Here is a 25,314-nt window from a genome sequence, read left to right on the forward strand (position 1 = left end):
GCCGCCGCTTCTCGCCCGCCCGCCCGCCGCTTCTCCCGGCCCCGGCCCCGGCTTCTCCCCCCGGCCCCGGCCTCGGCCTCTTACCGAGCGCGTAGCCAGCAGGGCCTGAGCTCCGTCCCGCTCAGAGCCGCGTGGTGAGGGGGCGGGGCTGTGAGCTCCACGCCTAGCGGAGCCGTTGGAGCTCCCAGCCCCGCCCCCTCACCACGCGGCTCAGATCGGGGCGGAGCTCAGGGGTTCGGCCGGAGTCTCGGCGCTTGATGCGCCGAGGCTCCAGGAGAGGGGCGGAGACGGGAGCCTCCGCTCTTCTCTTGGGGGCCCCTGCGGAGCCCGGGGCAAATTGCCCCCTTTGCCCCCCCCTCTGGGCGGCCCTGCACCACATAATTAGCTTGAAAACATCCTTCAGAATAGGGGTTCCTAGTGTTTATTAGGCATTGGGGCAAAATCACCTCTCAGAGGAAAGGGGGCAGAGGAGAGAGGGGGCTCACTTTTGTCGGCAGCTACTGCTACAGGGGCTATGATGAAGAGTAATCCTTGCACTCAGAAGGGCAAAAGGACTGTAGCTGCGTCCAGGTCTGGCACAGCGGTGGAGGCTCCCTTGAGCCCTCCTCCCCATTTTGCTACACAACGCAGGACCAGGAAATACCATTTAATATTTAATCTTACCACTGCATTGCGCTCAACTCTTGATCGTATTTGGTCTATTTTGCCTTCTGTAACTCTAGGAAATATAGACGAATCTGCTCCCTTACAAAAGAGAAAAATTTCACCTAAAAGAGACAAAATACAAAGTTTAAAATGGTTACAATGTATTTTCTCAATTTTTTTTTAAAAACAGGTTAAATATCTTTAAAGACAGTTTCTTCAGACATACATTGTTCTGAGAGTGCTAATTACCACCGTAAAATTCCAAAGCATCACTGAAAGAACAGAAAAGAGCAAAGCATAAAGAAAAGAACACTCTGGTGAGACCCAGTTGAATTCAAAATCAAGACAAAGATCACAAACCACTAACCCCCTCTCCCAAAAGCAAACCAAATTCAGGATATAATATTTCTACCTGCCACTGATCGGACAATCACACTCATTCGCCTCCTTACAGAATCAAAACTCAACATCTCTAACAATTCAAACCTGAAAGAGAAAAAAAAAACCTTTTTAAGTAAGCCTATTTTTTCACATAGCTAAACTGATCCTAGATAATAATTTGTAAGTTCTGCCACATGGAACAAAGTAAGATGCAGTCAGTTAAGGAAAAACGGGTGAGCCCCCTGGCAACTAGACCAGGAGTTTTGGCTGGATAATGACTGCATAATGGAGTCCAGTATCCAGTCACTGACAGCAGCCAGTACCAGAGGAAGATGAAAGAAATCCTGTAACACAGGGATATGGAATATACTACTCACAGGGTAAGTTTCCTTCTAGTCTTCAATAGCTAGAGGTCGTCTTATGCCTTGAAGTATGAGGGTTTATATCCATCAGATGTTTTAGGATTTTTAAAATTTATTATAACACTGAATATTCTTCTTTTCCCCAAAGGGAAATGACACTCCTACCCCTAATAAATCCCCATCCAACACCAATATTCCCCTCGACCCAATGATTCCCCTCTACCTTCTTCATACCATTCATTTAATTTATTTTATCAGGTCCCTTCTTACTATTTTTTTTATAAAGTAAAGAGTCCCAATTTTTTTTCAATATAAACATATCTTTAACCCAAGTTCTGATCTCTGAAAGGCCCTTCTCCGTAAATATTTTACTCAAGAAAAATGCTCTAATCATTAGACAGACCACATCATATTGTTTTCACTTGTTTAATCAGAGAATTTACTCAGCTCTATGTTATTACAGTCTGGACTTTAAAAAAATCATCTACATAAGGCCACAATACTACTTTTGTTTGAAGTCAATGGTACAAATCTAGCAAGAAATTGAATCAGGCTTATGATTGCAAAATGCAATGAAAATTGGAGTAAGTTCCAAGTATTTTTTAGTACTTCCATACTTCAGCTGCCAAATTATTACTGTGCCTCCATTTGCTTATGAATTTAGCTATAAATATCAGAGTCCTATATTACTTAACAGGAATGAAACCAATGGGGTACTATACAAATATAGATTAACATTTTCAAAAGCACTTAAATCCCACAGAAAGTTAATAGGATGTAAGTGCTTTTGAAAATTTTACTCAAAAAAAAGGTTCTACAGAATTTACTCTATAGTCCCAGAGAATTTAACAAAGTAGAGTATCCTTTCTGTAAATTACTTGAACCATCTAAATGATTTTCCAACAGGGATATAATTCTCAGTTAAATTAAATAGGATTGTTTAAAAAAAAATGGAAACAGATGAAGCCATATTAATTTTCTATACCACAGAAATACCATTTTGCCTTGGACTATCTTGTTATACCTTTGCTGTTTTCCCATTTTTCTCATTACATAGTTTCTCAAACTGTCAGAGTAAGTGAAAACAGAAAACGAGAATTCCTGTAAATTATAACTATCAGTAAAGCATTAACCTTCTTCAACTAAGTGGTTTATTATTTCTCACAGTTTTTGGTTTACAAATGAATATACTTAAGGAAAGAAAAAATTGCTGTATACACTATTGATAAAATTCATTTCCTCAGTCACAACCAGTTCACATTTCCACAACCACTCACCTCTCAATATCATTTTTTGGATTTAAAATTTCCATAAAGTTGTCCTTCAGCCTTAAATATGTGTAACCAAGCCTGCAAATTTAAATGCAAATTCAGACAAGAAGAGATTACAAGTAATACATTTATAATTACGCAGCTTAGCATGTTGTAAGTACTTAAGAATTAACTTTAGCTTCTGAAATAGAAATATCCTGTTTTGATTTCATTCATGGCTAAGGAATTACTACTGTATGCTGAGAAGATACTAAACATCACATTTATATGATTCTGTAAATTTGCCTATTAACAATATTTCTCTGCTGAAATATATTTTCAGCTTTAATTAACTGAATATCCATATTCAAAATTATTTTGGAGACCTAAAAACTATCAAATTACACACATACCTCTGTATTCCTTCAACTAACGCAACTTCATCAGGTGATGATGATATATACACACAAGATCTTCCGGACAATTGGGCTTTCTTTAATCCATCTATATTGTCATCCTCTTTCACTTGAACAGTGTGACAAAGACAAAGAGCCCGAAAAAATAGCTCCTCTCTCTCCTAACAAATAAAAAGGAAAGTATTGTCATTATATAGTATTACTCTGAAAAGGGATAAGAAAAATGAAAACAAAAACAAAAGAAAACCCAATCTTCCTTCTAAATTATTCTGTTTTGTAGGAGATTGGAACCACTTATTTGATTTGGGCTTGTACCTAAAACCAATTATGAATATTTTTGATAGGTAATACAGTCTCACATGGCGGCTTAATTCTTTACTGGGAATTGGAAGCTAGCCCTACCTGTGACTAATCAAGCTTCCTCCTAAATGATGTTATAAAGCCAGGATCAGGTGACAGCTTGAAGATTACCTGGTCCTCCTAAAAGCCAGCAAGCAGCTCAGGAGAGCAGCAGGGAGTAAGGCAATTCCTGTAAGAATCCTTGGATCAAGGGAAATGGCCCATTTCATATGCAACTCTCAGTTAGAAGTGTAATCTTAAAAGGAGCAGGATGAATAGGTGCAGGTTGTAGGAAGGTTCCTGCGGGAGTCCCTGGGACAGGGGAAGGAACACAGATTATATATGATTCTCAGGGTAATGGCCTGCAGGCAGCAAGCTAAAGGTAAGGGGAGTAGAGAGAGGCTCACCCTGATTCTCAGGCAGATGCCTGTGGAATATAATCCTGTAGGGAGTAGACAGGCTCTTGCAGAAGGCCCTGGGTTACAGAGAAAGGACATGAGTGACATGATAAACTTTCTCTCAGCACCCAGGTCTTTCTGAGGGGTGAGTTTCTGACTGTTCTGTTGCAACTCTGACAGGTGTTTACTGCACAATAGTAGAGCATGTTTTTAGGGGCCTTAAATCCAAGCTGAGAGCCAGAAAAGCATTAGGTCTGGACCTTTGATGTTGTCAGATGGGTGTGTGGACTTCAGTGTCCTGCATAGCTTGAAACAGCCCCTTTCTGGTTGCTCATACAAAGGATGCTTTGGTAGGGGATTTTGGGAGCTGGGGCTAAACCTTTAAAGCCAGTTGCAGGGATTGACTAAAGACAGCCTCTCTTTATGTATGTCAGGCCTCTCTGAGAGCAGCTTGGAAACCACACCAAAGAGGTAACTGCTAGTTCCTGGGCAGTTGGTTGGGGTTCTGTTTTATCCCAATGAAGGTTGCTAAGTTAAGCCAAAGAAGAATTGCAGCCTGTGCTCTAATCACACTTTGGCGTCTGTCTCTCTTTCCTGCAAAGCAAAAACTGCAGCTGTGCAGAGAATTGAGTCGCCCAGAAAAAAGCATCACAACCAACAGTGAGGTCACAACTTCAAGGATGAAAACCTCTAGGCTACAGAATTACAGCAAATAAAACTTAAAAAGGCATCATTTTGCACTACTTTAAATTTATGAAGGCTATATAATATGCTTTTAGCACCCATTTTTCCCTTTTGTCATAGTTTTTGTCTTATACTATCATGACTGATTTCTACTTTAATCAGTCAACTAACTTATTATAGATGTTTAGCTATTAACTTGGTAAAGTTTCATATTTTAGTTTTCATTTAATGATATTTTACAATTTTATAAAGTGGATTCTCTTGGACATTACTTGGTAAGCAAATAAATCCCTTAGGGCTTGTCTACATTTACATTTTATAGTCCTCTACCTTGCTGGCTCGGGGGGTGAAAAATCACCCCCCCTTAGCACAGCAAGTCTGAGCGCTTTAAAGCGCTAGTGTAGACAGGCTCCGAGTGCTGGGAGACACGCTCCCAGCACTCGAAGCTAATCCCCTCATGGGGGTGGATTACCAGGAGCGCTGAGAGATCTCTCTCCTAGTGCTCACGCGCGACCACACTTGCACTTTAAAGTGCTGCCGGGGGAGCGTTCCCCCAGCAGTGCTTTGAAGTTTCCAGTTTCCTTAGAGTAAACTACAAGAGGAAAATATTTATGCTGTGATACAATTCCACCAGAAACCCACTTAGTTTACTAAAATCTCTGGGACATTATATTTATAGCTTTCTTTCCAACATAAAGATCAGTTCATTTTCATATTTTTTTTTAAAGGAGCATCGTACTTTCCCGCTTCCTCCTGGAGAAGAGTCGATCATATCAATGCCTGTACAATCATGGAGGATTTGCCCATTACAGATGACATGAGGTATATAAACATGCCCTTCAATGCAGCATTCTATGAATTCCATATTGTTCTCAGTTAATGTTCCCGTTTTATCTGTGAAGACATACTCAACCTGAAAAGAAATAAATTAATTAAAGAGAACTGGATATATTGTCAGACACTGAGAATGTCTCTGTTCATAACTCAAGTTGTATAATTTTCAAGCCCTAAGCTGCTGGTCCTCAACAAAGAAGAACACAATAGCGTCCTCTGGGGTGTCAACTTTTGTCAAAATACAGGCAGCACCTGAAAGGTTCTGCAGTACACGAGATAGCTGCAGAACTAAGTTTCACCTGACAAAGAATGTATGTGAGACAGCAGTGAAGCACTTAATCCATTTTTCTCACTTCCATCCTCCTCCTTTCCCGTGTTAAATCCCTTATCTGCAAGAGCTATTTCTGGAAACAGGTTGCACATGGCTTACACCTGTCAATGACTTGATATCTGATGCATAAGCCCAGGTTTTGATTATAGTTATACCAATGTAAATCCAGAGTGACTACAATGATGTCAACAGAATTACTCAAGCATTACATACTAACGTGTATGTAAGTGACTAGTAAGATCAGAATCTGGACCATAGCAATTATGCAAAAACAGACAAAACATAGTTACAGTGTAGGTCTAGCAACTGCACTCTTCACCTGAACATTAGTTTTTATTTCACCTTCCATAGAGCTTCATGGAATTCAAAACCCACAGTGGTAAAAAGAAAATGAAATGTGACCTCTAGCAGGGACAACTGATATGTCAGACTACTATAACAGCTCAAAATTGGGGTTTTTTTTTTTTTTTTTTGAGTAACTGACAGCAAGCCATGCCAAATACATCATTTAAACTAATGATGTTAATAATTTGTAAAGCAATACTTCTCCCAATTACTATTAATCATAATGTTTAAAAGCCTTTGAAATTATCACACACGTTAAAAGAAATAAGTTGATCCAATAGAAGGTATTACCTCACCCACCTTGTCTCTCTAATACCCTGGAACCGACATGGCTACAACAACACTGCATACAACTAAGTCCACTAAGTTTGGATGCACAACTTGACAAACCTCAGGCCTGATCTTCAGAGGCTCTGAGCACCTACAATTCTCACCAACTTCCCACTGACTTGGGTGGTCAGCACCTCTGAAAATCGAGCCTTATGGGTATCAAGTTGGACATCTAAAACTGAAGAACACTTTTGAAAATCCAGACCAAATCTTGAACAGCACATTTTGAAGTGACAAAAATTAATTATAAAAGCCAAAAATGACCATAATTAGGTTATTTTTCTTGAAGTGTTAGAAACTATTGATACATTTTTATCATAAATTAGAACTTCTATGAGGAATTTACCTGTCCTAATTCCTCATTGAGGTCAGAAGTATTCACCAGAGGTCCTTCACCTGTGTCCTCATCAAACATTTCTTCATCCCAAGTGAGGAAATAAGAACCAAGAAACTTCTGCATTTCCACTGTGACATACATTGATACAGGAATAATGTAGTTGAAAAGAACCATGAACGCAAGGAAGTCTGTAAATGCTCTAAGTATCTGCCAAAGAAACAAAACCAAAACATTGATTTTTCATTAATCAGTGGAAATTAAAAGATTAAAATGGTTATTTACGCGTTTATCTTTCAAATGTCTTTCAAACATTAAGTGGAACCATTTAAAAGAAAAATCTTCTCAGTTACTGTCAACCCTAAGCTTACATTTCTGCATTTCTCCATCACCGTCATTTTCTCTCCATGCTTCACTATACAGTGAAGTCAGAAACTGGCACATTTGTATACATCTGTTATGATTCCAACTTCACTACTAATCAAGCATGAGGAAGAAAGAGCTTTGAAGGAGAAACAAACTTTGTAATTCTCATAATTAAGTTACATATCAATGTATTACAAAGTTCTAGAGTTTCGAATGAATGACTACCTATGAATGATGAAAAATTAATATTCACAGAATATCATAAAAGAAAAACCAAAACAGCAAGAAAAGGTGGCAAGGTTTGCTGATTTGTACAGATTACAGGCATTTCCCATATTTCAAATAAAGGGCCTCCCTGTCTCAATGAAATAGCAAGGTATTCACATGTATATATTATTACTTTAATGTTTTCTCCATAGATAATAAATTACAGATTTTAAGCAATTTAGAAATAAAGGACTGAATTGTGCAACCTTTACTCCCATTAGTAAGCCTAGAAATCACAGTTACTAAGATCATACAAGTATTACTTGTGGGAGTAAAGGTTGCAAAATCCAATCTTATTGGTAAGAAAAATTATTTATGTGAAGAAAGGCTGCAAAATGATGCCCAAAATTAAGAGCTAAGAGTTTAATACTGATTTCTCAATAACTAATACCAGCAACAAGAAAACATAAACTTTCAATTTAGGTGGATTTTTAATACTGTACCAACTGAATACTAAACACTATTACTATATAGTCTCTTTAAGCTGGATGTTCGTTCAAACATAATTTTAAAGTGCAGAAAGACAAAATACAAGCTTTTCCAAACTGCACTGCCAGTAGTCTCAGCAAGGACCAGGAGAAATAATTCATGACTGATAATCACTCTTCACTAGGGGATCACTGGAAACATATGTGAATTTAGGGTGTTCTGAAACTATTTTGGTATTTCAAGTGTTTTCTTCACAAGATAAATTTTCATTAAAATATTCTGCAAATTATGGTTGCACAGATCTACTTCTGAAAGAACAATGACAGTGTTGTATTTATCAATCTACAGGAACAGATAAGACAGACATGGTGGGGCATGATATAAAAGTCCCACTTATGGTACATTTTTACAGCATGAGGGGCTAACAGGTGTAAACTGCCTCATTCACCTCGGGGTCATTAACTTTGTATATGATCATACCAATTTAAAATGTCAATACTGTTTACTATTTTACTGCTGTTCATTTTAGTATAAAAACTTAGCTAATGTGCTTTATGCAGTATAGTTGGATTAATTCAAAAGGACATGCTCCACGAAGCAGGTTCCATTGGAATGTGGTATCAAATATTTGAATTTTGTTTTGGTCCTTATGGGGGAATAGAAGGGAGAAGAGAGAGACAGGTGATGATATGGGAAGACCTCTGGAAAGAGATTGTGGTGAGAAGTCACAAAGAAAGGACTCCAAAAAAATATCCAACAAGTTCATTTGATTTGTTCTAAATGCCATTGAATTTTATAAATTTTCCTGTAGATATCCAGTGGCTCTAGTAATCCCCTAAGTGATTCTCAAAAGTCCTGAAATGGTTTCCCCTCAGACAGTCAAAATTACTTCTAATCAATAGAAGCTCATCCCCAACTTCAGAGACCTATTCATAAGCTACCATATAAAAATATATCATATCCCACACTTTGCCAATAGCTTCTAACATTCCATCATCTATTTTATTAATATGTTTACTTTAGACAAACATCTACAATTTATTCAATATTTATTTTTTAAAGTAATTAGATACCATGCCAAGGGGATTTGCTTTCCTTTAAATGATATAGAAATTTTAGCCTCTCAACTTTTCAGTTTTACTATTATCTATATACTATTTAAAAATCACTACTTAAAAGGTTTTCATGAAACAAGTGTTAACGAAACAGAAAATGTATAAAGCCAAAAAGATTGCAGGATACCTCCATTTGAATTTAGGATAGTATGGAAATATGTTATCCAAAGACTTAAAATTAAAAAAACAAACAAACAGAACAAAAACAACAGATCAGCATAGTATGGTTAAGTGTTGTATCTGCACTTAAAATTCAGAAATATATTTTAACTAGTGTGTGCTAAATGCAAAAAGAACAAGGGGGCAAAGAGACGTTCAAAAAGTAACAGAGTGACTTCTTAAAGTCATGTCAGCCAGTTTGTCTCCATTGTGATGTCACACATACCATGAAGCATCATTAACTAATAGAGCCAGTCAATATCGGTCTGGTAAGTGACACTGTTTCAGTAATATGGTGTCCTTTTGAAAAAATATTTCATATACTTTTTAAAAAATAGCTTTTAAAAATGTTATAGAATAGCTTTTAAAAATATTTTAAAAATAAAACATTTCTCTAACTCTACACCAACTCATCATACACTTCAACAGCAGGGCTTCCTGTTATCCGTAACGTCATACAATCATGTATTCTGGGATTACAGTGGAATGGAACTGTAACAATCTCAGGGGGACTAAAATAAAAACGGTAAGTTTACACTTTCCTAGTTACTATATGTCCCGCCACACTTTTCTATTTAGAACACTATAAAGAAAATGTTTTACATGTGTCACTTCTGAATATCTTGAGAGAAAATTAAATGTTACACAAACACACAGTAATTTTCCATACCAGGTTTCTTTTCCTTTCTGACTCTGTTTTCTGATTATACCACGGTTCATCACGAAATGGATCACTCTGCCAGACATACTTCAGGGTAGTATTTATTATTGCTTTACTGATTAGAATACAGAGGTATACAATAAGGAATACATTCATTGATCTAAAACAAACAAAAGAAAACAACTCTTTCATTAGTATATAAAAATGTACAGAGTTTATGAAAACTTTATACTGAAGCTCCTTAAATCTAATTAGTATTAATTAACAAATCTAATAATGTTATGATGTTAAATCAGTTCTCTACAGTATTTCTCCAGCGGAGAATAATATCACTAAAACCTGGTCTAAACTTAAAAATTTACCAGCATAACTTGATCACAGATTTTATACAAAAAGAACAGGAGTACTTGTGGCACTTTAGAGAGTCTCTAAGGTGCCACAAGTACTCCTGTTCCTTTTGCAGATACAGACTAACACAGCTGCTACTCTGAAACCAGATTTTATACACATATTTTACCAACATTACTATGCTGGTAAATGCACTAGTGTAGATGCAATTACATTGGCATAACTATCCTTATACCAGGAGAGCTTATATTAGTTCCCTGAACCAGCACAAACTACACTGGTATAAGCACTTTTATACTGATATAACTGCATCCATACTCAAGATTTTGCTCGTATAACTATATCAATATAATGGCAAAAACCTCCTCGTGCAGATGAGGCCTAACTTTCATCACAAAGCGTAAGAAAACAAAAATATTGTTATTAACATCAGTGATAGGCATGAACTGAAAGCTCTGACCTGTACACCTTTAACAATAAGAAGAGCTCCTTCACCACTTCCCAGCAGTTGTGAAAGGAAACAGGAGGTACACAGGCTGATCACCATAGCTTGCTTAAGCAATGGCATCCTATCTGCCACTCAGACACCAGGGTAAGGTTTGGGGCTGATAGTACGAGACTATATAATAATCCCCGATATCTCTGATAACTGACAACCAGTATCAGCCCACTAGCTGCTACTCCCCTTATAGATGACAGTGTGTTCAGAAAGCAACAGGCTTCCTTTTCAATCAAAATGGTTACTCACCTTTCTGTAACTGTTGTTCTTCGAGATGTGTTGCTCATATCTATTCCAGTTAGGTGTGTGCGCGCGCCGTGTGCACGGACGTCGGAAACTTTTTCCCTAGCAGCTACCCGTTGGGCTGGCTGGGGAGCCCCCTGGAGTGGCGCCGATATCGCATTCTATATAAGACCCTGCCGGCCCGACCCCACTTCAGTTCCTTCTTACCGGCTACTCCGACAGAGGGGAAGGTGCGGGGGAATGGAAGAGATATGAGCAACACATCTTGAAGAACAACAGTTGCAGAAAAGGTAGGTAACCATTTTTTCTTCGAGTGATTGCTCATATCAATTCCAGTTAGGTGACTCCCAAGCCTTACCTTGGAGGTGGGGTCAGAGTCAAGGAACTGCAGATTGAAGAATCGTTCTGCCAAAGGCCACATCATCCCTAGAGTGCTGAACGATGGCATAGTGGGATGTGCACCGAGGCCCACACGGCAGCCCTGCAGATTTCCTGGAGGGGAACGCATGCTAGAAAGGCTGCTGACGATGCCTGAGCTCTCGTGGAGTGAGCCGTGACCGCAGGCAGAGGGACGTTTGCCAAGTTGTAGCAGGTACGAATGCACTCGGTGATCCACGAAGATATTCACTGAGAGGAAACCGGAGTGCCTTTCATCCGCTCCGCGATGGCGACAAATAACTGGGTTGTTTTATGGAATGGCTTTGTTTGGTCTATATAGAAGGTGAGCGCCCTTCTAACAGAGAATGGAGGCGCTATTCCCGAAGGTCAGCATGCGGTTTTGGGTAGAAAACCGGCAGGAAGATATCCTGACTCACATGAAACGGGACACCACTTTTGGCAGAAAAGCTCGATGAGGTCTTAGTTGAACTTTATCTTTATGAAAAATGGTATAGGGCAGTTCACACGTGAGAGCCTGTAGTTTGGACACCCGATGTGCGGAAGTGATGGCCACTAGGAAGGCGACCTTCCAGGACAGAGAGAGGAGTGAGCAGGAGGCCAGCGGCTTGAAAGGGAGGCCCATAAGGCAGGAGAGGCCCAAGTTAAGGTCCCATGCAGGCACGGGCGGCTTAGTTGGAGGATGAATTTTTTCCAAACCTTTGAGGAAACGCTGCATGACTGGGTGTGCAAACACCGAGCGCCCGGCCATGCCTGGGTGGAACGCAGAGATGGCCGCGAGGTGAACCCTAAGGGATCCAAAGACTAGGTGCTGGTCCTTCAAGAACATCAGGTAGTCCAAGATGCACGGGATCGAAACATAGAGCGGGGGCACCTGCTGCTGAGTGCACCAGCTGTAAAATCTCTTCCACTTAGCCTCGTAGGTAAGCCTAGTTGACGGCTTGCGATATTCCAGGAGCACCCACCTTACCGAGTCTGAACAGGAACGATCAGCCTGGTTCAGCCACGGATCCTCCAGGCCGTGAGGTGGAGCGACTGAAGGTCCAGGTGTAGCAGATGACTGTGGTTCTCTGAGATGAGGTCGGGGCTGAGAGGTAGGTGTAGGGGAGCCCGAATTGACAGGTCCAGCAGGACCCGGTACCAACACTTGCGCGGCCAGGCAGGGGCCACCAGTATGACGTCTGTCTTCTCCCAGCGGACCTTGAGGACCTTGTGGACCAGCGGGAATGGTGGGACGGCATAAAGCAGTTAGTCCGACCACGTGATCAGGAAGGCGTCAGCTATCAAGCCCGGGCTGTGACCCCGGAAGGAACAGAAGGCTGGGCACTTCCTGTTGGTCCGTGAAGTGAACAAGTCAACTCGGGGAAACCCCTAGATGTGGAAAACAGAGTGAATGATGTCCGAGCAGATCGACCATTTGTGTGTGAGAAAACGCCTGCTCAAGCTGTCCGCCAGTACGTTCTGGACACATGGCAGGTACGAGGCTTGAAGGGTGATTGAGTGGGCTAAACAGAATTCCCACAGAAGGATGGCTTCTTGGCCTTGTTTGTTCAGATAGAACATGGCCGTGGTGTTGTCCGTTAGGACTGCTACGCAGTGGCCTTGTAAGTGGGGAAGGAACGCTTGGCATGCAAGGCGAATCGCCCTGAGCTCTTTGATGTTGACGTGTAATGACAGCTTGCTTTCGTGCCATAAGCCCTACATTATCAGGCTCCCGAGGTGGGCCCCCCATCCCAGGGCAGATGTGTCTGTAACCAGGGTCAGGCTGGGTTGAGGGGGATGGAATGGGACCCCGGCACCCACCATACGGGGATCCAGCCACCAACGTAGGGAGTCGAGTGTGCACTTTGGGATCGTGAGCGCCATATCTAGACTGTCGATAAGCTGACGCCAACCACATCTGTAGAATCCTGAGTCTTAGCCTGGCGTGTTGCACCATGTAGGTACAGGATGCCATTTGACCCAGCAACCTGAGACACTGTCTTGCTGTGGTGGTGGTAAACTTGCAGAAGCTGGTAATTATGCTTGCTATGGCCAGGCGCCGGGCCTCTGGGAGGAAAGCCCTCGCTTGGTTTGCATCCAGGACTGCACCAATGAACTCTATTGTTTGAGTAGGGGAGAGGACAGATTTGCTGACATTCAGCATGATGCCCAAGCGACTGAACCTGTCCATGACCAGTTGTACTCGAGACTGGACTTGTTGGTGAGACTGGCCCGTATAAGGCAGTTGTCGAAGTACGGGAAGATGTGCACGTGGTGTCAGCGAAGAAAAGCTGCCACGACCGCCATGAACTTGGTAAAGACGCGAGGGGCTGTGCACAAGCCAAACAGGAGGGCTGTGAACTGATAGTGCGTCTTGTTCACCACGAAACGGAGGAAATGTCTGTGAGGCGGAGTAACTGAAATGTGAAAGTACGCGTCTTTCATACTGAGGGCGGCATACCAGTCTCCTGGATCCAGTGAGGGAATAATTGTGGCTAAGGAGACCATGCGGAACTTCAGGTTGACGATGTACTTGTTGAGCTCCCTGAGGTCCAGAATAGGTCTTAGGCCTCCCTTTGCCTTGGGGACAAGGAAATAACAGGAGTAGAAACCCTTGCCCCTGAGCTCCTGAGGCACTTCCTCCACTGCCCCTAGGGCAAGGAGGGATTGTACCTCCTGGACGAGGAGCTGCTCGTGAGAAGGGTCCCTGAAGAGGGAAAGGGGGGTGGGAGGGCAGGATGGAATGGAAATGGATAGAATATCCCGTCTGCACCATGCGGAGGACCCAATGGTCAAATGTAATAAGGGACCAGGCATGGTAGAAACGGGATAGACGGTTCAGAAAGGGATAATTGTCCGGGGTGTGAGTTGATAGTCCGTCCTTCAGCGCACCTTCAAAATGGGCGCTTAGGGCCTGGAGGTGGCTTGGATTGTCCTTGAACCTGTCCGCAGGGGGGACGTAATGGCCTACGTCGAGAGTACCTGCTTCTCCGACGGGAGAAGTCCTGCCTGGGTCTAGGTGGGAAGGGGCGTTGTTGGGTGGTCTGGGGCTTAAACGGCTTTCTTTGGGTAGCCAGGGTATGCATGCCCAAGGATTTAATAGTGTTTCTTGTGTCCTTTAAGGTATGCAGATGGGAATCTATTTGCTCTGCAAACAGGCCCTGACCATCAAAAAGGAGGATCACCTCAGGAGGCCGGGTCTCTGACCGTGATGATGGCCGGGCAACCGGGGGGGCGCCTTGGGCCTAATGATATGCCTAGGGAGTCCAAAATTGCCACTGGGTTTGCCAGTTGGGCGCCAGGGGGTCATGACCGAGGCTTCCCAGGCCAGACTGGGGAATGTCAGAAACCCCTGAAGCTCTCCCCAATCTGCTGGATGGGGACTGGGATCGCGTCGGCCAAGGAGGAGCGGTGCATGAAAGGAGCAAGGGGGACACTGAGTCCCTTGACAGACAAGGGTCATACAGAGATCGGCATCATAGAGCTTTTTGTGACCATGACCTGGTGACCGGTGCCGCGATGGAGAGCGGTGCCACGAAGAGGATTGGCAACGAGTTGCGGGCCGGTGCCGTGACGACAGCCAGCGTGGGGATCGGCGCTCTGAACGGCGTCAGTCCGAACGGTGCCGTGAGGTTGCCGAATGTGACCTGGACCTCGAGCGAGACCATGTTCCAGCAGTCGGCAGAGACCTCGAGTGTGAACGGCTCCGAGGGTCGTGGCTGCGGGATCAGCGCCGTGAGTCTAACTGATGCCGTGAGTCAGACTTAACACTAAGATAAACTATCAACAATTAACTAAGGCCTGGTCTATACTACGAGTTTAGGTTGAATTTAGCAGCGCTAAATTGAATTAACCCTGCACCTGTCCACACAACGAAGCCATTTACTTCGACATAAAGGGCTCTTAAAATCAATTTCAGTACTCCTCGATGAGGGGAGCAGCACTGAAATCGACATTGCTGGTTCGAATTAGGGTTAGTGTGGACGCAATTCGATGTTATTGGCCGGGAGCTATCCCACAGTGCACCATTGTGACCGCCCTGGACAGCAATTTGAACTCGGATGCACTGGTCAAGTAGACAGGAAAAGCCCCGTGAACTTTTGAATTTCATTTCCTGTTTGCCCAGCGTGGAGAGCTGATCAGCACAGGTAACCATGCAGTCCGAGAATTGAAAAAGAGTTCCAGCATGGACTGTATGGGAGATACTTGATCTGATCGCTGTATGGGGAGAGGATTCCGTGCTAGCAGAACTACATTCCAAAAGATGAAATGCCAAAACATTTGAAAAAGTCTCCAAGGGCATGATGGAGAGAGGACACAATAGGGACTCACTACAGTGCCGCGTGAAAGTTAAGGAGCTCAGGCAAGCGTACCCGAAAACCAAAGCAGCAAACAGATGGTCCGGTGCAAAGCTGCAGACATGCTGCTTCTACGCTTAGCTGCATGCAATTCTAGGGGGGGCTGCCACCACTACCCCACCCCTGACTGTGGATTCCAAGGAGGGGGTACTCTCAGCCATGCCTGAGGATTTTGCGGACGGGGAAGATGATGATGAGGAGAGGACGAGCTTGCGGAGAGCACACAGCACACCATTCTCCCCAACAGCCAGGATCTTTTTCTCAGCTTGACTGAAGTAGCCTCCCAACCCTCCCAAGGTGGTATCCCGGACCATGAAGCCATAGAAGGCACCTCTGGTGAGTGTACCTTTGTAAATATTACACATGGTTTAAAAGCAAGCGTTTTTTAATGATTAATTTGCCCTGAGGACTTGGGATGCATTCGCGGCCAGTATAGCTAGTGGAAAAGTCTGTTAACGTGTCTGGGGGTGGAGCGGAAATCCTCTAGGGACATCTCCATGAAGCTCTCCTGGAGGTACTCCAAAAGCCTTTGCAGAAGGTTTCTGGGCAGAGCAGCCTTATTCCGTCCTCCATGGTAGGACACTTTACCACGTCATGCTAGTAGCAAGTAATCTGGTATCATTGCATGACAAAGCCTAGCAGCGTATGGTCCCGGTGTTTGCTGGCATTCAAGCAACATCCATTCTTTATCTCGCTGTGTTATCCTCAGGAGAGTGATATCATTCATGGTAAGCTGGTTGAAATACGGGAATTTAATTAAAGGGACAGAGGTGGCCGGTCCTACGGGGCTGTTTGCCTGTGGCTGAAAAGAAATCCTTCCCTGCAGTTAGCCAAGTGGTGCGGGGGATGGGGGGCACTGGTGCTGAGCTGTTTGCATTTGGCTAGCAGGGATCTTCCCTGATACCAGCCTCGCAGTGGGGGGAGGGGTAAAGTGATCATCCCAGATAATTGGATGAGGGGGCGGGAAGTTTGGTTTCTGCTGCTGCACGTTAACACAAAAAACGCAGCACTCAATGGGCTTTGCTTGGTATGGGAAAGGAGGGCGCTGCTTTTATGAAGGTTGCAGAAGCCGAAAGACAATGGCTTACCATGGCCGTATGCAAGCTGAATTCTGTTGCCCGTCCCTGCGTCTGTGATCTCTAACACCAAAGCCGCAGGCACTCAATATTAAGATGCAAAATGCGACCTTGTACTGAAATCACATGTGCTGTGTAATGTGAATAGTGTTGTTCACCATGAAAGAGTACACATTGTTCTGCAAAATGTATCTTTTTAAATACTTCTCTCCCTTTTTTCCCTCCCGCAGCTGCAATTTTTTCAAGCCTCCCTCCTTCGTCCCGAAGGCTATCTCAGATAAGGCGGCGAAAAAAACGCACGCAAGATGAAATGTTCTCTGAAATCATGCATTCAACCCACAGTGAAAGAGCTCATTTGAATGAGTGGAAGGACACAGTATCACAGTACAGGAAAGCGGCCAATGAACATGAGGACAGGAGGAACTCTCGAGATGAGAGGTGGCGGCAGGAAGATCAGAGGAGGCAGGATGCAACGCTGCAGCTACTGCAGGATCAAACGGACATGCTCCAGCGTCTAGTGGAATTTCAGGAACTGCAGCAGGATCACAGAGTGCCACTGCAGCCCCTGTATAACCGCCCTCCCCATGTTCCATAGCCCCCTCACCCAGATGCCCAAGAACGCGGGGGGAGGGGGGAGGGGAGGGAGGCTCCATGCACCCTGCCACTCCACCCCAGTGGAAAGCCCAAGCAAAAGGTTGTCATTCAACAAGATTTGAAGTGGCCTTTTCCTTCCTTCCCTCTTCCCACACCCCACCCGGGCTACCTTCTCAGTTCTCTCCCTATTTTTATAATCAATTAATAAAGATTACATGGGTTTTAAACTATAGTGACTTTATTTCCTTTGAAAGCAAGCTGTGATTGAAGGGGGGAGGGTGGGTGGCTTACAGGGAATGAGTCAATCAAGGGGGCAGGTTTTCATCAAGGAAAAACAAACAGAACTCTCACACCATAGCCTGGCCAGTCATGAAACTGGTTTTCAAAGCTTCTCTGATGCGTAGCACTTCCTGGTGTGCTCTTCTAACTGCCCTTGTGTCTGGCTGCGTGTAATCAGCAGCCAGGCGATTTGCCTCAACCTCCCACCCCACCATAAATGTCTCCCACTTACTCTCACAGAGATTGTGGAGCACACAGCAAGCAGCAATAATAATGGGAATATTTATTTGGCTGAGGTCTGAGTGTGTCAGTAAAGTGGGCCAGCCAGGGGCGGCTCTAGGTATTTTGCCGCCCCAAGCATGGCAGGCAGGCTGCCTTCGGTGGCTTGCCTGCGGGAGGCCCCCGGGCCTGCAGATTTGGCGGCACGCCTGCGGGAGGTCCGCCAAAGCCGTGGGACCAGAGGACCCTCCGCAGGCATGCCACCGAAGGCAACCTGCCTGCCGCCCTCACGGCGACCGGCAGAGCGCCCCCCCGTGGCTTGCTGCCCCAGGTACCCGCTTGGTGTGCTTGGAGCCGCCCCTGGCGCCAGCAACCCTTTAAACGTCCAAATGCACATTCTACCACCATTCTGCACTTGATCAGCCTATAGTTTAGCAACTCCTTACTACTGTCCAAGGCTGCCTGTGTATGGCTTCATGAGCCATGGCATTAAGGGGTAGGCTGGGTCCCCAAGGATAACTATAGGCATTTCAACATCCCCAACGGTTATTTTCTGGTCTGGGAAGTAAATCCCTTGCTGCAGCCATTTAAACAGATTAGTGTTCCTGAAGACGCAAACAATATTCTCATTGTTATTAGTGTTCCTGAACCCTTCCCGACCATCCCACTTTGATGTTGGTGAACCGTCCCTTGTGATCCACCAGTGCTTGAAGCACCATGGAAAAGTACCCCTTGCGGTTTATGTACTGGCTGCCCTGGCGCTCCGGTGCCAAGATAGGGATATGGGTTCCATCTATTGCCCCAACACAGTTAGGGAACCCCATTGCAGCAAAGCCATCACACATGTCCCAGAGTCACTACCTTTGGTAGCAGCAGCTCAGTGATTGCTTTGGCTACTTGCATCACAGCAGCCCCCATAGTAGATTTGCCCACTCCAAATTGATTTCCGACCGACCAGTAGCTGTCTGGCGTTGCAAGTTTCCTCAGGGCTATCACCACTCGCTTCTCAACTGTGAGGGCTGCTCTCATTTTGTTGTCTTTGTGCTTCAGGGCAGGGGAAAGCAAGTCACAAAGTTCCATGAAAGTGGCCCTACGCATATGAAAGTTTCGCAGCCACGGCGAATCGTCCCACACCTGCAACACTATGCGGTCCCACAAGTCTGTGCTTGTTTCCCGGGCCCAAAATTGGCGTTCCACGGCATGGACCTGCCCCATTAACACCATGTTCTCCAATGCGCTGGGGCCCGCAGTTTGAGAGAATTCTGTGTCCATGTCCTCCTCACTCTCGTCGCCGCGCTGCTGCCTCCACCTCGCCTGGTTTTGCAGGTTCTGGTTCAGCATAAAGTACACAATAATGTGCAAGGTGTTTACAACGTTCATGGCTGCTGCGTTGAGCTGAGCGGGCTCCATGCTTGCCGTGGTATGGCATCCGCACAGGTAACCCAGGAAAAAAGGCGCGAAACAGTTGTCTGCTGTTGCTTTCACAGAGGGAGGGAGGGAGAAGGGGGCCTGACGACATGTACCCAGAACCACCCGCGACAATGTTTTTTGCCCCATCAGGTATTGGGATTTTAACCTAGAATTCCAATGGGCGGGGGAGACTGCGGGAACTATGGGATAGCTACCCACAGTGCAACGCTCTGGAAGTCGATGCTAGCCTCGGTACTATGGATGCACACCGCCGAATTAATGTGTTTAGTGTGGCCGCATGCACACGACTTTATACAATCTGTTTCCAAAAATCGATTTCTGTAAAATTGGAGTAATCCCGTAGTGTAGACATACCCTAACAAAGGTAACTACTAAGAGAAAGCTAGAGATTAGTGGAGCACTTGAGAAACAAGACACCACTGTTCCAACAACCGACACAGGCGGTAAGAAGGAACTGAAGTGGGGTTGGACTGGCAGGGTCTTATCTAGAACGCCATATTGGCGCCACTCCAGGGGGCTCCCCAGTCGGCCCGAAAGGTAGCTGCTAGGGAAAAAGTTTCCGACCTCCGTGTACATGGCGCGCACACACACCTAACTGGAATTGATATGAGCAATCACTCGAAGAAGAACCATTCATTTTGCTTGTGTAGACCATCATTCATTTTAGATAAAACACAGAAACCCTGCCAGAGACAGACTGGTAGTACAATGTTTCTGCAGTTTGGTTCCATTTTACTGTATTTTAGTATGCTGTTCCAGACTGAAGTGCCTCAAAGGAGTTTTGTCTATTGAACTCAACATTTAAATGCTAAAAATGTGGAATTGTAAGGGTACTGGAACATGGCATAATCTGGTGATTCTGTCAGTGGATCTATTCTAAGCAGCAAAAGTTACGATACTCTAGAATGGTAAAGTACAGCTGATTTCTAAAAGGTATCTAGCATTAAGAAGTGTTGTTGTTTCTAAAATATAGTCATCTGTTCAATAAGAGGAACAAACATCTAACAGGAGCCCATAGTGACACACAGAAAGATGCAACTTTTACTAAGACTTTCTTCCACTTATATTCTAGTTAATGAAATGTATAGTTTTAGCATAAACAAAAATGTGTCTGATTATTTTTTTAAATCCAAACATTCTTTTTGCCCCAAAATAAATATTAAAAAAGGATAATAGAAGCTTTACTTTTCAACAGCAGATCGTTTCTGTGATTTTGACTGGTAATTTAATGCCATCTTAGTTTCCATGCCAGTGTATATAGCAACACCTGAAATAAGAAAAACTATTTTAGTAAAGATTGTGATTGAAGATTGTGAATGCAAGTGTTCTTGATCTTGTGCTGTTCACTGAGGATATACAATCCTGACATGAATAAAAAACATCTCTGATTGCCCTGCTATTTACATACCCTACCATTACATCCTGCCTTGGCCATATGAAGAAAAAAATACTGGTTCAGATGATATTCAGAAATTACAAACAGTTGTAACATCATGGTTAGTACAGGCAAACTTTAAGAAAGAGAGGTTGTTCACTTTGTATAATAACTGGAGGTTCTTTGAGATGTGTGGTCCTATCTGTATTCCACTGTGGGTACACATGCACTTCATGCGCCTGAGATTGAAATTTTTTTGCTAGTAGTGTCCATTGGTCTCCACCTGTGGTCCAGATGAAAAGCATAAGGGGTAGTGAAGACTGACTACTTCTCCTGTCCCTTCCCTACCACAAATCATGTGAGAACCCAAGCAGAGGGCAAGATGGACAGATAGGGGAATACAGCTAGAGACTACACATCTCAAAGAACTCCAGTTACTATACAAGATAATTAGCCTCTCTTTCTTCAGGTAATAGTCCTTATGTGTATTCCACTGCACATTGATGAGGAAGGAAGAGTATGCGAGGACCTACACAGTATGGATAACTGAAGGACTGCAGATCCAAATGAAGCATCAGCTGCAGAGGCTTGTATTAGAGCATAATGTCTTGTGAAGGTATGTATAGAACTCCATCTTGCGCTTTGCAGATGTCTGTCAGTGGCAGATGAAGTGATGCTTGATGGGCCCTCACATTTTGCAGAGGAGGATATCAACTAACTGATAAAACAGGATACAGCCTGAAATCCACTTGGAAAGCCTCTGAGAAGATATCACTTTGTCCCTTCATCCATTCTGCCAACAAACAAAACAAACGACGTAGGTGATTTCCTAAAAGTCAACATGTTCTTTGTTGGAGGAGTGCCAGTGCCTGGCATATATCCAGGGAATAAAGTCTCCTCTCCTCATTAGCAGCATGCAGCTTCAGAAAAAACAAACAGGTAGATGTATAGTCTGTTTTAGGCAAAAGCCCCAGAGGACTTTGGGGGTGAATTCTGGGTGTAGCCTCAGCATAACTATCGTTATGGAAAATTGCATAAGGTGGATAATCCATAATGGCACCTAGTTCACCAACCCTTCTTGCTGATGGGATGGCCATTAACATGGCAACCTTCACAGAGAGATGGGAGGAGCATGTCACTAAAACAGTCATCAAAATGGTCATCAAAATGGTGTGAAGACGACCAGATTAAGGTCTCATGCTGGAGTGGGTTTAGTTACTGGAGGGAAGGTTCTAACTAGACCGGGGTCGGCAACCTTCGGCACGCAGCCCATCAGGGTAATCCGCTGGTAGGCTGTGAGACATTTTATTTGCATTGACGGTCCACACACATGCCCCCACACAGCTCCCAGTGGCCGCAGTTCACCGTTCCTAGCCAATGGGAGCTGCGGGAAGTGGCAGCCAGAGAATGGTGAACCATGGCCACTGGGAGCTGCGGGGAGCTGTGCCTATGGACGATCAGTGTAAACAAAATGTCTCGCGGCCTGCCAGCGGATTACCCTGATGGGCCGTGAGCCAAAGGTTGCCGACCCCTGAACTAGACCTTTTAGAAAATGTAATTACTGGATGGGTGAAAATAGAGTGGTCATTGACTGGAGGGTGGCAGGCACTAATTGCCACCATGTGAACTCATAGGGAGCTGAGGACTTCAGGGTGAGCAGATAATATAAAATAATGGGCATGTCCGGTAATTTGTGGCCATATGGCAATGTCAGGCCCAAATAGAAAATCTCTTCCACTTAGCCACTTTCTGATGGATTCCTTCCTGCTCTTGTTAAGGATGGCTTGAACTGCTAACAAACATGTCTGTTCTAGATTTGATGTCCATCCAAATACCAGGCTGTGAGGTGGAGACACTCTGGATTGGGATGTCCAATCTTACCATTGTCCTATATCAGAAGGTCCAGAAAGATCAGAGGCTGATGGGGTCAAGCTGACAGCTGGAGAATGTTGGGCAACCAAAACTGTCTAGGCCATCGGGAAGCAATGAGGATGATCACCACTCTATCTTGCTGGACCTTCCTGAGGACTCGAGGTAAGAGAGGAATGCAGAGAAAGGGGTACACAAGGGATTAGGATGGTATCTCCTTTGGAGTCCTGACCTTTAATTCCTCTGGAGCAGTATGTCTTGCATTTACTGTTTTCTTGTCCTACTAATAGATCCCAAGAAGGGAATCCCAATTGCCTGAATATGCTCTGCACCACAGGGTCATGTAGCTCTCATCTGTGGTTGATCATGACATCTATGCTGTGCCACTAATGTTCTGTGTATCCTGGGAGATGTACTGATGATAGGGTGATTTTATGACTAATACACCAATTCCATAGGTTGACCATGTCTATGTACAGGGATATGCACCTCGCGCCCCCTTTCTTCTTGTTGTAGCACACTATTGTGATACTGTTTGATATCACCTCAATACACTGGGATTGTACAAGCAGTAAGAATTGCTTGCAGGCCTCTCAGACAGCTCTCTGTGCCAGTACATTCATGTGCATCCTGGACTCTCAGGGAGTCCACGTCCCTTGTGCTGTGTGTTTGTCCAGATGGGAGCCCCATCCTAGGAGGGAGGTGTCTAATAATCCTCTTCTGGGAGGTGGAACAAAGAAAACTCCTGTGCACATCTACTTGTTGCACTGCCACTGCCTGCTTGGCACAGATACCATCTGAAGCCAGGCTTGTGGGCAGCGAAGCCGAAGTCTCACAAATGGTATCAAGTAGGTAGAATGCCATGTGACACAGGAGAATAAAACATGTACAACTCAATGACTGAGGGCTCTGAGTTGATTGATTAAATTATTCAGTGACTGAAATCTGTCCAGAGGTGCGCCGATAAATTCTGTGGTCTACAATGGAACTAAAATGGACTTTTCTGTGTTCATGCAGATTTCCCAGTGGCACTAGAAAACTGAGGAGAGATGAGGTTGATGTCAGTGCCTCCTCCTGATGAGCTCTCTCTCTCAATAGCTAATCATCCAGGTAAGGAAAGACTATTGAGCTGTGGTGTCAGACATGCTGCCATGACAGAAAGTACCTTTGTAAACACTCTGGACACTGTTGCTAGTCCAAAAGGGAGCACCCTGAACTGATAATGATTGGACCTACAGTGAATCTCAGCAATCTTCAGTTAGAGGGTTAGATGTTGATATGAAAATAGATATCCTTCATGCTGAGACCCATGATCCATTTGTCTCTGTTTAGGGACATAATTATTGATGCCAGGATAACCATCCACAATTAGGGTTGCCAACCCCCCAGGATTGGCCTGGAATCTCCTGGAATTGGCATTGATCTCCCAGTGACTATTGAAAGCAATCCAGGACATTTTAATAGGATATTTTAAGAAAATTACATTACGCCATGTTGGGGAAAAAATATTCCTGGAACAGCTACAGTCAGACTTGGCAACCCTATCCACAGTCTCAATTTGCAGATAAAGACATTGAGTTATTGGAGGTCTAAAATGGATCTCCACCCTCCTTTTCTTGGATATGAGGAAATATTTGGATAAAATCCTCCCCCCTCATATTGAGATGGTACCAGCTCTACAGTTCCCTGCTGAAGTAGGAGTCTACCTCCTGAATTAGTATCTTCTTATGAAAGTGGCCCCTAAAAGGGAATAGGGTTTTGAATGGGGAGGATAGAGGAACTCTTTGTGTATCTGAACTGGATGATGTTAAGAACCCATTTGTCTGTTATCTACTAGGCATGGAAAAATTCGGCTATTCAGCCACCAAAATGGATGTCTGGGTCAGAAGGAAATGGCGTCTCAGTTGGTTAGCAGCTCTTGACGGTCTTGTCAAATTACCTCTTGATATGAAGTTGTTGCTGAAAAGAGGAGGAAGGAGGATGAGTGTTGTGTTTAGTTTTCTGGATCCTCTATTGCTTCTGTGGTGGTTTGTATCCCCTTTGGGGGTTGTGGTCTTGGTTCATAAGGCTGTTTAGGACACTTCCTCTTCAGTGCTAGTGTATATAAAGTTAGGGACCATACTGTTGCCTTGGAATTCTTCAGTGAGTGTAAAACTCATCTGTCTTTTCACTAAATAAATTATTCCCATCAAATGGCAAATCCTCTACAGCTGATTGAACCTCCCTGAGAAATCTCAAGAAGTGCTGCCAGGATTTGTAACACAACGGCAGTTGCTATTAACCTTGAGGACATGTCAGCTGCATCAACTGCAGCCTGTAGAGATGTTCTAGCCACTAATCTACCCTCCTCAATAAGGACCTCAAATTATGTCCCATTCGCTGGAGGGAACTTATCTCTGAATTCAGAAATTGTTGAATAGTTGACAAATTGTATTTCGATAGCAAGACCTGGTAGTTGGCTATTCGGAATCGCATGCTGGTGGACGTAAATACCTTTTTTCCAAAGAGGTCTAAACTTTTGGTTTCTTTACCTGGGGGGGACGGACCTTGGGTGCTGTTACCTACTTGTTCAGTGGCTGCCCGAACCCCCAAAAAATTCAGGCAGGATGAGTAAATAAAAATGCTGTTACCTTGTCTGGGAATAAGTACCTCTTTTCTACCCTCTGAGGAGCAAGGTGCACTTGTAGCTGGAGCATGCCACACAAGCCTGGCATGCTCAAGGATGGCACTGTTAATGGAGAGTGCCACTCTGCTAGGTCCTGCACTCTAAACTATCCAAGAGTCAGTAAGGTGTCTCCTGAATTTGCTCCAGAAGAATCTGGAGCTTATCCATAACGTCAACAGATCTTGAAACCGTTTTTGGTCATCTGGTGCAGACCAATGGACACTACTAGCAAAAAATTTCCAGACTCAAGCACACTGACAGCGAAATGCACATAGGGACCTGCATTAGAAGCAGTAATATTCACATTCCATTTCTAATTCACATTTTTTCATCT

At 44.1% G+C, this 25,314-nt stretch overlaps 1 protein-coding gene across 1 annotated transcript in view; it reads right to left on the reverse strand.

Moving 5' to 3' along the window:
- Positions 1–25,314, reverse strand: part of ATP11A (ATPase phospholipid transporting 11A) — a 153,725-nt gene that overhangs the window by 45,449 nt on the left and 82,962 nt on the right. The window contains exons 10-17 of the mRNA XM_045007544.1: positions 20,257–20,338; positions 9,656–9,806; positions 6,662–6,859; positions 5,215–5,388; positions 3,052–3,215; positions 2,666–2,737; positions 1,058–1,131; positions 664–767 (exon numbers count right to left, since the gene is read on the reverse strand). Of these exons, the coding sequence (XP_044863479.1) occupies positions 664–767; positions 1,058–1,131; positions 2,666–2,737; positions 3,052–3,215; positions 5,215–5,388; positions 6,662–6,859; positions 9,656–9,806; positions 20,257–20,338 (1,019 nt within the window). The remainder of the gene's footprint in view (positions 1–663; positions 768–1,057; positions 1,132–2,665; positions 2,738–3,051; positions 3,216–5,214; positions 5,389–6,661; positions 6,860–9,655; positions 9,807–20,256; positions 20,339–25,314) is intronic.

Source organism: Mauremys mutica, chromosome 1 (genome assembly GCF_020497125.1).
Source record: "Mauremys mutica isolate MM-2020 ecotype Southern chromosome 1, ASM2049712v1, whole genome shotgun sequence".
Taxonomy (NCBI): Eukaryota; Metazoa; Chordata; order Testudines; family Geoemydidae; genus Mauremys; species Mauremys mutica.